Raw genomic sequence first — 11,705 nt, forward strand, 5'->3', positions numbered from 1 at the left:
ACTCTCACACAGAATTCCACTTTTGCTGGGTTGTACTCTATGCAGCGTTTTGAAATTCGGACAGTACCGGAAGGCAGCACCAAAAACTAGAATTTGTGTTTTTTATCTCAACATTCAGCAAACGGTTTAATCCCAAGCAATGTGCACATAACACACATGGTCGCAATTTGACACTGTACTGTTCGCTAGCGGTTCTGATCTATAGATCATTATATATAAAATCAGCAAGGTTTGTGTTTTACCCCTAACTTTTCGCGCATGCGCGGTTTCGGTAGATGTACTGGGGCACGATGGCTGAGGACAGTGCCTTGCTTCTGTCTCTGGTGGAGGAATTTGTCTCGGGACTACAAGATAGCAAGGCCAAAGATACAGCAACAGGTAAACAAGTCGTATAATTTTCCGCGACGCCTTATCAGAGCAGATCATTGTGAAATAAACGCTGCTGAAGCTGCTGAGCTGCCGCTTCAACGATGCGCAACACGGCATGATGCTTAACTAGCTAACTCAGCGCCACAACATCCTGTGTGGTGTTACGACCTCATGACACAAAACACATGTTGTAACAAGAGTCTGCTCACTTTGTCATCTTACCAGCACACACTGAATGCATCCCCTGCGTTTCAGTGCACTGTCATTCGACTAGTACAGTGAATTTGAGTGCTGATCCATTGTGGTTTGATCGCATGCTGCTCGTTAGCTGCTGTGTTTGTGTCCACCTGAAAGCATCCTGTCAATGAACTCTGTACCTTTGAACCCCGCCGATGCTCGTGGTTAATCTATAGGTAACCATCAGATATAACTCCGTTATCCACATGTGCTGTCAGGTCATGTGTCTGTGTGGGTTTATAGTTGCTCGGCTATCGTTTCAGAGTTTGTCAGAATTCATTGAGTCTTGTTTTTATTTTCAGGTGTCAAAGATGGACAGTTTACAGTACTTCAGCTGGTGGAAGCACTGGGGTGAGTCAACATCTTCAGTAACATCACAGTAATAACAAGAACATGAAACAAAAGCTGGACCACGCTGTGGTGTCATTTTTTCTTTTTCTTAAGCAGTCTCTCTCTGGTTCTGCTAAAGTAAAAGAACAGAGGATGTGGGAGGTTTCAGATGCATGACACTAAAAAATACAGAGATATTTCATTTGGACAATATCACCAAGCTGTAGCTGGTTTCCATGGACTTTGATATTAAGTCTTTTTAAGATTCTATCATAGTTGTATAGTTGAGTTACACTTCACCATGTCAAAATGTTGCTTTGACATTGCAGACCTCTGTTAATAAAAAGAAATAGATCAGCTCAATTAGAGGTGCTCTTCATATATTCCGTTTTCAGTTCCTTTTCCATTTTTTTTTTGCCACGATGGTAGACTGAGCTTGACGAGCTCTCAGCCTCACACTCGAGCCAGAGGAGTCCAGCTGCTGTCCGAGGTTCTCCATGAGTGCTATGGAAATCTTACAGAGGGAGAAGGTACGCATCTTTACTGTCATTTTATTACAATCTGTCATTCTGTCTTCTGTGATGGTAAAGTTTTGAACAAGGTATGTGGATGCAAAACTATATTTACTATCAGTGAATGGGGGAAAAAAGGCAAAAGTATCTAAAATATTGATCCGTGTAGAGAGTAATGTTTTAGGTGCATGTCTCCCTGTCTCGCTTCTCCACAGTGGAAGTGCTGATAGCTTTCTACGAAAACCGTCTAAAGGACCATTACGTCATCATACCACCTGTTTTACAGGGTCTCAAAGCTCTGGTGAGTCTGTGATAGATTTTCAGTGTCAGCAAACGCCTGAAACATCCTGCTCAGGATTAACTGACAGCTGAGTTTGCAAATGAGTTTCTGCTTGGCATGTGTGAGAACCGTGTTGAGAGTTTCCAGAGGTGACAGCAGAGTCCAACATGCACATGTGTGTGTGTGTTTATGGGTTTTGTTTTGTTTTTTCAGACAAAATGTACGGTGTTGCCTCCTGGCTCAGCTGTGTCCATGCTGAGATCTTTGTTCCAGGACGTTCACGTACAGGTGAGATTTGACACTGTGTTATAGTAAAGATGTCTAAGTTGCAGTGGACAGGTTTTATTTAAAATATATGTTACTGTGATGAGGCTCTGTCTGTTTTGTGAATTTGAACTGCGCCTGACTGTCTCTTAAGACTGTGTGAGGATGTTGTTTCTCGTTTTCTCCGTGTTTTCCAAAGCACTTTCTCTTATATTCATTTTGCTTTGTGGATACACTTGACTGATCTAAATTGCATTGTGGGTAAAAAGCATATATGGTATATTTCTTTTTCTCCAGTCTCTGATGCTGGCAGAGAGATCGTGTGTCTACAGCATGCTCATCAACCTCATGGAGACCAGAGAGGCTGGTAAGAAACACATAATGACCTCTATAGTTTTTGGGGTTACTGGTCAGACTGTGTTAGGTTGAGCAATCCTGAACTTCCTCAGATTTTGAGGAAGAGTTGAAAACGCTTTTGATGTTGTAATTCGTCCAGCTTGGCAGTCTCTCGCTCGTAGGAGTTTGTCACGGCTCTCTAAAAATGATGCGTTCAGGCCGTATTTCTGTCAGCTATTTAACAAAACCGAATAAATCGGCGTCCTTTCTGTTTGATTAATCTGCAGAGTTGAAGGGTTTGGGAGCAGACTTTGTGTTTGGCTTTGTTCAGTCAATGGATGGTGAGAGGGATCCTCGCAACCTCCTCTTAGCCTTCCAGATTGCAAAGAACATCATCCACCGAGGTTACGATCTAGGTGAGAGCATATACAGCATCCGTCTCATTGTTTACCTCTATCCCTCTCTCTTTTCTTTTTTATAACCCTGTTACTGGCTAAAGTACAATCCATGCTCTCAGAGTTTGAGCTAATTGGCTATGGCTCCCTTTTGCCTCCCTTTAATTTCCTGTTTGCTGTCTCAGGTAAATTCACAGAGGAGCTGTTCGAAGTGACGTCCTGCTATTTTCCCATCGACTTCACCCCCGTAAGTCCCTGTTTACTCAGCTGCATTGGACTGAGAACTGATGAAAGCAGAGAGCATAGCAGACAGAAATGTCATCACCGACTTCCTGTGACCTCAGACGAACTCTGTAGAAAACAACAGTCCAGCAACCACCTCCTCATCTGCTCACGCACGTTTCCCATCTCTACGTCAGAGAGGATCACATCCCTGTGATCATTTGTTCACTCTCCAGAGAAAACCAGCACACTGACCCAGTGCTGAAATGAAAATGTATAAGTGCGTTCATGATTTCTGTGTGTTTTAATCACGTGTTTAATTGTTCTTGCTTTACCCTCATCTTCCCATAACCACCACCCGTCCACCGCAGCCTCCTAATGACCCCCACGGCATCACCAAAGAGGAACTCATCGAAGCCCTAAGGGCTGTTCTTACTGGGACACCAAAATTTGCTGAGGTAGGACATTTTTCTTTTTGGTGCAATGGAAAGTTGTGTGACCTGAGTCAAGTGTTGGCTATCATGTACTAAAGAGTACTGCGCTGTTACAGTTTCTGTTGCCTCTCATCATTGAGAAGCTGGACTCAGATGTTCAGAGTGCGAAGCTGGACTCGCTGCAGACTCTGGTGAGATTCCTGGTCCTTTTCTAAAAATCTTTGTTGCCTCTGGTTATAACACAGAGCACTGTCCTGTGGGGTTGGAGGTTCTTGTTGAGAGTATAAAATTTAAGAAAAGTTGTACCTGACTGCTTATTACATAACATTGTATATTTCCCAGACTGCCTGCGTGTCACAATATGAACATAAGGACTTTGCAGAGTTCCTTGAGGGACTGTGGACATCACTGCGCAGAGAGGTTTGTTTGAAACAAATTTATATGTTACTGCAGTGACTGTTTTACAAATACCATGTGTGATTTTGATTCGTTTATGTGTGTCTGAGCTTTGTTAGGACATTTTTAGATTTTTAAATATCCTAACAAAACCCTCTCCATCCTTAAAAACAACAACAAGAAGCATCTTTAAGGGTGTGTTCACATCAACCAACTTTGGATCAGATTACAGGTGGCACCAAATTATGCCAGTGAGGTGCCTGAAAATGAAAACTCCTCTGAGGGAGCTGAGAGACAGTTCATTAGGAGTGAGAATATAATTGAGACAAACTACAGGAAATGACCCAAAATACAAAGGTTTCTGGGAAGAAAGGGCATTTTCTCATGGTTTTGAAAGCCAAGTAAAACAAGATGAAGTCTGGACCAGAGCTGATATTCATCAGGTTTTCTTGTGTTCTTAAGAAACTTTAGATGGGATCCTCATGCTGCAGGCAGAGAAATCACATGTGAAATCTAACAAATCCTTTACAATGATGCATCAAATTAAACTTTTCCATGACTGATTAATCATCCACACCAGACTAAACAAACTGCCTTTTATAATCACGTCTTACAGAGTCTGAAGTTAAACTTCCCCCTCATTGTTTCATTGCAGGTGTTTCAGACATCCAGTGAGAGGATAGAGTCTGCAGGCCTCGCTGCTCTTACCGCACTCACTTCCTGTCTGTCTCGATCAGTCCTCAGCTCTGACTCTGAAGACTCCCTCAGCACCTTCTTGGATCTTGTGCTCAAAGGTGAATGCAGAAATCTAAAAATCGAAAAATAAATAAATACATATATAATGCACAGTTTTATAGGGAGGACATATTAGCCCTAGAAGTGAATAAAAACTTGTCGAAACAGTAGAAAAATTAAAACCTGAGCTACAGATGAAGTTAATACAGAGATCAGTTTTATTAAAATTCAACTTTGATGATATATAAACAAGAGAACTGGAAACGATGTTTTAAAGAACTAACTAATATGACCTGATGCAGCCAGAGTAACAGTAAGGCAGCACTGTTGAACTAGATATGTCAAGATGTGAAGACTGTGGTAATGGGAGGTTTTGGTGCAATGTAGATGAGCAGGAAATCATACCACAGTGACTGTTCACGCCTTCACAGTTATCAAGCTGTGTTAACAGGATCTGTAACATAATATTACTCTTTTTATTGAAATTGAAGCAGTGAATAACCTTAAATGGTACGGAGGAAGCATTAAACAGTTTTTTAGGTAAATTTCATAGAAAACAGGCCTTTTTCAGGGATTAGGAAATTGTTTAACTTTCAGTTTTCCTGCAGCAATGGAAGCAAATGAAGCCTTTAAAGTTAATGCAAACAGTCCTTAGAGTTGACCCAACTTTTGCTGACAACTTACAAGCCCTCTGTACAAAGGCAGAGGACAAACTGTGTTACTACACCCTCTGCTGCATTATTAGGACAATACTGTACTGCAGGAAGTAGGACTGTATATCACTGGCAGAATGAGTTTTTAAATGAGATTGTGATGTTGTTCCAGACTGCAAACATCACCTGTGTGAGCCCGACCTGAAGCTCGTGTGGCCCAGTGCCAAGCTGCTGCAGGCCACCTGCAGCGCCTCCAACAGGGCGAGCCACATCATAACAGCCGCTGTCATGCCCTCTCTCATCGAGCAGTACAGCAGCAGAACACAGGTAAAATAACTAAAACTGACATCCAGATGTTTACTTAGCTTAATATGAGAAAATGAACCTATAGTTTAACCTTCTCCTGTCTGACCAGTGTTCCCATAGACGGACGTTACTGGAGGTGGTGGTGAGATTCATCCAGTCAGTAAAAACCAGCCAGGCCACAGACAGCGGTGAGTGCTGCGTTTATTACTGACCTGAGTTCAGCTCATCAGATCCCCTGCAGGCTGGTCACGTTAGGCCTCCTCCTCTCACAGCTGCTGCATCGTGTTCCACTTTAACACAAATAAATAATGATAAGAATCTTCAAATTATACTAGTTTAATGTCTTTTAACTTTTCCAAATGTACTAGGATGTTTGTTTGAGTATATTTATACTGTGATAGTTTATCATAAAGAAACCTCAGCTGCTTACTGGTCTGTGTCTTTGTGTCCTCCATCCCTCCACATTAGAAGAGAGTGTGTTTCTAGCCTTCCGTCAGCCTCTGTGCAGCATGGTGTTTTCAGCTCTGTCGGAGACTAATTCCAGTCTGCAGATCACAGCCACCTCTATGCTCATCTCACTGGCACAACAAACAGGTGATTCCTACATTTAAATCTTACAGGAGAGTCAGATTTTGGCAGAAATTCATCACTGTCTTAAACATTACTAATATTTCTGTCTCTCAAAGGTCTGCTGTTGGACTCTGATATTGAGCTGGCTGTAGATCACCTGACCAGACTGCTGCTGACGGAGGAGGATGACAGAGTCAGGTCAGCTCATGGTGGAAACTTTCATCTGCCTTTCCTCTTCTCCGTCTGCCATCTGATTCCTGTAGTACTGCTCTTCTGTTTAGCTCTAAACACACACACACACACACACACACACACACACACACACACACACGCTCATATTGAGAACTTACAGTCAAAGAAAACAGAACAGTTGGTTTAAGCATTCTTAAACCAAGACAAAATCAGAATCAAGATGTTGCAGTTGAACTAAACATAAACTATGTGTCTCTGTGTGTGTCTGTCCTGTTTGTGTCTCCAGCCTTGCTGTAGTGGAGTGTGCCGGAGCCTTAGCAGAGCTGCACCCAGCAGCTTTTATCACTAAACTGATCCCGAGACTAAAGGAGGAGATGTTTTCTGGTGAGTGAATAGAGTTCACTTAAAATATAACATCTGTACCTGCAATATTGAACATGTAGAAGATACAGAAATAATTATTAGTATCATACAGTGTGTATAAAAGTGTTTTTATCCTTTTTGGACCTCTCTATAATTAATCGCAGTATATTTAGTAGGGAGTTTACTGTGAAAAACCTGACCAGCCTGTTCCTCCCGTCCCTCATCTGCTCAGAGCCTATGGATCAGGACATCAACAGAGAAGCTTCTGAGCAGCATTCCCATCATGCAGTGCGTCAGCGGTGTTTGTCTGCTCTGGCTGCGGTGTCCACCCAACCCAGTGTTGTACGGGAGAGCACACCTGTCCTCCTGGAGGTCCTCAGCTCAGCACACACAGGTAGGTCTGCCTGGAAGGATGGTCTTTTTCTTTTCTTTTTTTTTTTTTTTAAATCCACAGAAACTGTCTCAATCTCACAGGCTCTAGAAATTAAGACAAGACCAAAAGATCATTTCTTCTTGTTTTCAGGTGGCGTCGGTTTCTCAGTGGGGGAGGTGGTGTTGGCGTGTCGCAGCCTCCAGAGGATAGCAGAGCAAGTTCAGGACATCGAGGAGACAGGACGATGCTTCCATGAAATCATCATCCCGCGCCTGCTGTCATTGGCTCTCCAAGCAGCACTGCAGGGTAAACAGCAGTGGATTTCCTTCATCCTTCAGCCCAGTCTCAGAATTTACTAGATCATTTCCATAGCTCCTGGTTGATGTTTAATCGTGACCTTGTGCTTTCTGTGTTTCTCACCAACATCCCACTGGTTTATACTTTGCAGGTGAGGGGTCCTCTGGTCGTCGCAGTCCTCTGGTAGAGGAGGTGGTCCTGTCAGCTGTGGTCCCTGTCATCAGTACTTCCTGCTCCAGGCTACAGCCAACGTCAGTGCAGTCTCTCTGCCGTTCTTTTTTTGGTTTATAGCTGAAGAACTTGTGAAACCTTTTCCTTTTCCTGTCTGTCTGTCTCTCACTTTTCTGTCTTTGTCTCTTTGATTCCTTGTATGATGTACTGTTAAAGCATTTTTCATGAGGTTTGTGTGGTTTCCTCACGTTGGGTGTTTCCCGTCGTCAGGTTGGCGAAACAGACGGCGTCAAGAGCTGTCTCGCTTTTCCTCGACGATGATGTCTCCTTTTTGCCCGACAACTCCTTCCCATCTCACATCCAGCTGCTCAAGGTCTGTAGGAACAAATTCCTCATCATTAGAAAAACTTCAGCTGTGTTGCAGAATTATGTAATTCTGAATACCCCATTTTATTTATTGAAGCATGTAATGTTTCCCCAGAATCAGGAGGGGGACTCGTGGAGCCAGTCTCAGATGGTTTGTCTGCTCATGGGCTGTGTGTGCTCTTTACCTCGCAGTGTGAGTCTCCTCTTCAGCTCCTAGTTCTGCTTTCATTGAAAGTCTTGAAAACCATCGCTGGAGTTTGTGCAGCCGGATTGTGACTGTGGTTCTGTGTGTCGTCCAGGTGGAGGTGCCCCAGATGGACCAGCTGCTGTCACAGCTGGAGGAGATGAGCTGCACCTGCAGCCACCCGCTGTCGTACACCTCCGCTGCAAAGTGCTTTGCGGGGCTGGTCAACAAGCGATCGCAGGGTCGGTCTGTTACTTCAGGCTCCTGTCAGGGGTCACGAGTGTTTCTGTGGAAAAACTCAGATCTTCATATTGTCAGTTAGAAGCTGTGATGATGTTTTCTTTTTTCTTTCCTTCAGGTGATTCACTTGATAGCCTCATTCAGAAGACGATGAAGAGAGTGTGTAGTGAGCTGGACTCTACATCTTCACCTGTACGCACTCAGGCATTCACCCTCATGATCTGGGTAAGAGTTACACTGTTTTCAATATGTTTACTGCTGCTGTCAAATTCATGACATTTAGTTTGCGAAGAGACAAATATGTTTAATTGTCCTTATTCTATTATCAGCTGTCAATTAACATTAAATTGATGAAGTGGTCTTAGTAGAAGAGGCAGACAGTGCAGTAAGGTTTCTTCTGTCTCCAGGTGGCCAAGGCTTTGCTTCTCCGATACCACCCTCTGTCCACAGCACTGACCGACAAGGTAAATGCTGTCAGCAGCATTCAGTCACTCACTGATGTCCTTTATTTAACACACCTGAAATTGCTAACTTGCTAACATGCTAAATTTTGCACTGTGTACCCCTGAAGCTCTTCTCTCTGCTCGATGATGCTGATCTGGGTCCGATGGCAGCCGACGGCTTCTCACTGCTCATGAGCGACTCTGCCGACGTTCTAAACCGTGGTTGCCATGCCGACGTTCGCATCATGTACCGCCAGCGTTTCTTCAGCGAGAATTCGGCAAAGTTGGTCCAGGGCTTCAATGCTGCGCCGCAAGGTACGAGGCAGCAGCGCTGTTGAGCAGATTGTCTGTTTGAAATGAATTAAACTTCAGCATTCACAGGAGATTCCACTGGCACATCCTCTGCACGTTCTTGTCTCAGTTTCATTACCTTTTGTCAAATTTGTTATCTTTTCCAGAGAAGAAGCCCAACTACCTGAAGGCTCTGTCCAACATAGTCAATAAACTGCCAAAGCAGGTTCAAATCACTGAACTACCAGCGGTGAGTAAATGATAAACTATTTTGGTCTCTTCTTCTTCTCTTCATTCATGAACCACTGTAGCATGAAGTTTTGTTGTTTTTTTTTTTTTTTGTCCCTGTCCAGCTCCTGTCGCTGCTGCTGGAGGCCTTGTCGTATCCCGATCAGGGCGTCCAGCTGTCCACACTGTCCTGTCTGGAGCCCGTCCTCATCGACCCCCCACCAGCTCTCATTCAGCAGCTGGAGGCTTTGGTCAGCAGGCTGCTGGCCCTCATCTCTAGTCCAGCCATGGTCAGTGAGATACAGAAGCTGGATGTTATGTCAGGATGTGTGTTCACCCTGAAAATAAAAAAAAATAAAAAAAATAAAAAAAAGCAAGCAATAAAATAACATGAGAACACATTAACCAGCTCATTACTCCTGTGACATACTGCAGATTCAGATAGAGATGAACATGTTAATTAGGCAGAGATCTAATCAATATTGTGTTTCTTGTTTCATGCAGAGTGTAAGGATCGCCTCACTGCGCTGTATCCATGCCCTTTCCCGCTTCCCCGTACACGAGGTAAAACTCAAAACTGTCTGTTTCCTTGGTGAAGTCATTTGTTTTTATACAGTGATGAAAAAAGCTCTGAACTGAGCTCTGTGCTCATGTATCAGTAGTCATTATTTTCTTATAAGAATATTAAAACTGTGGTTATTATTTAACTGACAAATACTTTAGTTCACTGATGTCATTCTCCATGTTTCTGGGAGCACTGACATTCTCAAACTAAAGCTTAGCCACGTGTCGCATTTCCCGTTGATGCAGATCTTGCCTTTTCGGACCCGAGTGCTGCGAGCTCTGGCCCGGCCTCTGGACGACAAGAAGAGGCTGGTGAGGAGCGAGGCGGTTCAGGCACGAGGAGAGTGGTAAGAGTCGACCAGTACCAAGTCCTACACTAATCTGAAATCACATACAATACTACAACTGTATTTGTAGTTGGTTCTACACTACAGCTTTTCTCTGAATTATTTTCCTCATAGGTTCCTCTTGGGAAGTCCTGGGGGAAGGTGATTTTACACCTCAAGCACAACACAAGTCTCCCATTAAGTCCCCACATGCCCCCACCCTCCCCTGGACTTAGAGAAAACAGAGTTGGGAGCCTCGATCTCCAGGACCAGGTACCCAGGATCAGATCTGTTCAGTCCACACAACAGCTCTCTATCAATGGATAAACTCCCCAGTTCACCCCCTCCCACTCCCCACATCCCTCTACCCTTCTTATTCTCATCTTGTCAACCAGAGTCCCTCCATCCTCCATCTTCTTTCCCTTTTTACTGAAATGTTTTTGTTGTGACCGCCTGTATCTTCAACAACGCACAAATGAGAGAATATGGACTGACTGTGGAGTGTAGTCTACGTTAAAAGAATGAAAATGACACGTTGATTAATATGCAACACGCCTTGTGTACGTTGTTGTCTTTCTCTCTATATATCGCAGAAAATGTTACAGAGTTGAGTGAGGACATTTTGATTAATACTTATACTTACATCCTCATCATCACCACAAGAGCCCAAAGTTTTCTCTGTCACTCAGATTACAGTCCGATCAAATCATTATATAATCAGAACAAAATGAAAGACAGTATTTTCAAATGTTTGCTATGTTTGCTTGATACATAAATATTATCAACTGATTTTCTGATAATTAACAACGTAATTTTAAAAAATGACACTTTTTTGCAAGATTTTTGAAAATCTAATCGAACTTAGATATAAGATGTAACTTAGATGTAGTAATAAAGTTAAATATTCAAAGTCTAAATTTTAAAATGGCTCTTGTTGAATGCACTTTGTGTCCCATGAAGAGAGAAAGTAAACACAGTACATACATTCAGTGGAAAAGTCACTACAGTGCTCATGGACTATAGTGGATGAGTGGTCCCGTTAACTGCGGTGTTTTTTAAATGAAACTTTACGACCATTTTGAGAATTCAGACTGCTGGAAACATCAAAGAGCTCATCCTCACTGCGTATAAAGATGTGGGACAGCACTGAACCCAGCAGGCACTGATTAGCAGCCTTTTATCTTCTCATCTGGACGAATGTGTGTAACTGAGCAGCGATGTCTTAGCAACTGCTGGTGTGTTCGATTTGTGTCACTCTGGCGAAGCAGCTGGGTGGAGCTGTACAGACAGAGGGAAAATGTGGATGTGCCAACTGTCCTCTGGTTGCTCACAGGGTGACAGGAATCGAGCACTTCCACGTGTATCACGCCTCCACTGACCGGGTAAAATTTTAAGATTCATTTGACATTATTATCTATCTGTGCTGATGTTAATGTTTATTAATGCATTAAGATTGTAAGTTACGTGAACAGTATGTCCGACATCTGCCTTGTGTTCACTCAGTATATATCATAATGTCAAGACTTTGGACCTCACATCAACTTATGCCAAGGAAATAGACAGTATTTAAAATGTCTAACTTAAGTTGTCATTAAAACTTTTCTTTGTTAATTATACAAAAAGCTTCT

At 43.0% G+C, this 11,705-nt stretch overlaps 1 protein-coding gene and 1 long non-coding RNA gene across 2 annotated transcripts; one reads left to right on the plus strand and one right to left on the minus strand.

Annotated features, from left to right (window-relative positions):
• Nucleotides 1-289: 289 nt before the first annotated feature.
• mms19 (MMS19 homolog, cytosolic iron-sulfur assembly component) lies at nucleotides 290-11,693 on the plus strand. Its single transcript, XM_041066981.1, has 31 exons — nucleotides 290-378; nucleotides 909-957; nucleotides 1,366-1,466; nucleotides 1,664-1,749; nucleotides 1,942-2,016; nucleotides 2,290-2,359; nucleotides 2,616-2,744; nucleotides 2,909-2,970; nucleotides 3,317-3,403; nucleotides 3,496-3,570; nucleotides 3,722-3,799; nucleotides 4,431-4,569; nucleotides 5,336-5,490; nucleotides 5,579-5,657; nucleotides 5,938-6,063; nucleotides 6,156-6,237; nucleotides 6,518-6,615; nucleotides 6,827-6,988; nucleotides 7,118-7,273; nucleotides 7,416-7,515; nucleotides 7,706-7,808; nucleotides 7,917-7,994; nucleotides 8,101-8,227; nucleotides 8,344-8,450; nucleotides 8,633-8,689; nucleotides 8,797-8,983; nucleotides 9,127-9,209; nucleotides 9,313-9,477; nucleotides 9,692-9,751; nucleotides 9,998-10,098; nucleotides 10,213-11,693. Exons 1-31 carry the CDS (start codon nucleotides 291-293, stop codon nucleotides 10,241-10,243), a joined length of 3,096 nt encoding a protein of 1,031 aa, XP_040922915.1. The 5' UTR covers nucleotide 290; the 3' UTR covers nucleotides 10,244-11,693.
• LOC121201244 lies at nucleotides 4,484-6,026 on the minus strand. The gene is made up of 3 exons (XR_005896613.1): nucleotides 5,900-6,026; nucleotides 5,682-5,759; nucleotides 4,484-4,583 (listed from the first exon to the last, which is right to left on the minus strand). It is a non-coding gene; the product is annotated as an uncharacterized LOC121201244 (long non-coding RNA).
• Nucleotides 11,694-11,705: the final 12 nt, after the last annotated feature.

Source organism: Toxotes jaculatrix, chromosome 21, assembly GCF_017976425.1.
Source record: "Toxotes jaculatrix isolate fToxJac2 chromosome 21, fToxJac2.pri, whole genome shotgun sequence".
NCBI lineage: Eukaryota > Metazoa > Chordata > Actinopteri > Toxotidae > Toxotes > Toxotes jaculatrix.

Coding starts and splice junctions, on each gene's coding strand:
- mms19 (XM_041066981.1), top strand. CDS start 291: ATGGCTGAGGACAGTGCCTTGCTTCTGTCTCTGGTGGAGGAATTTGTC. Junction 2,017..2,289: donor TCCAGGACGTTCACGTACAG/GTGAGATTTGAC, acceptor CTTTTTCTCCAG/TCTCTGATGCTGGCAGAGAG. Junction 5,491..5,578: donor AGTACAGCAGCAGAACACAG/GTAAAATAACTA, acceptor CTGTCTGACCAG/TGTTCCCATAGACGGACGTT.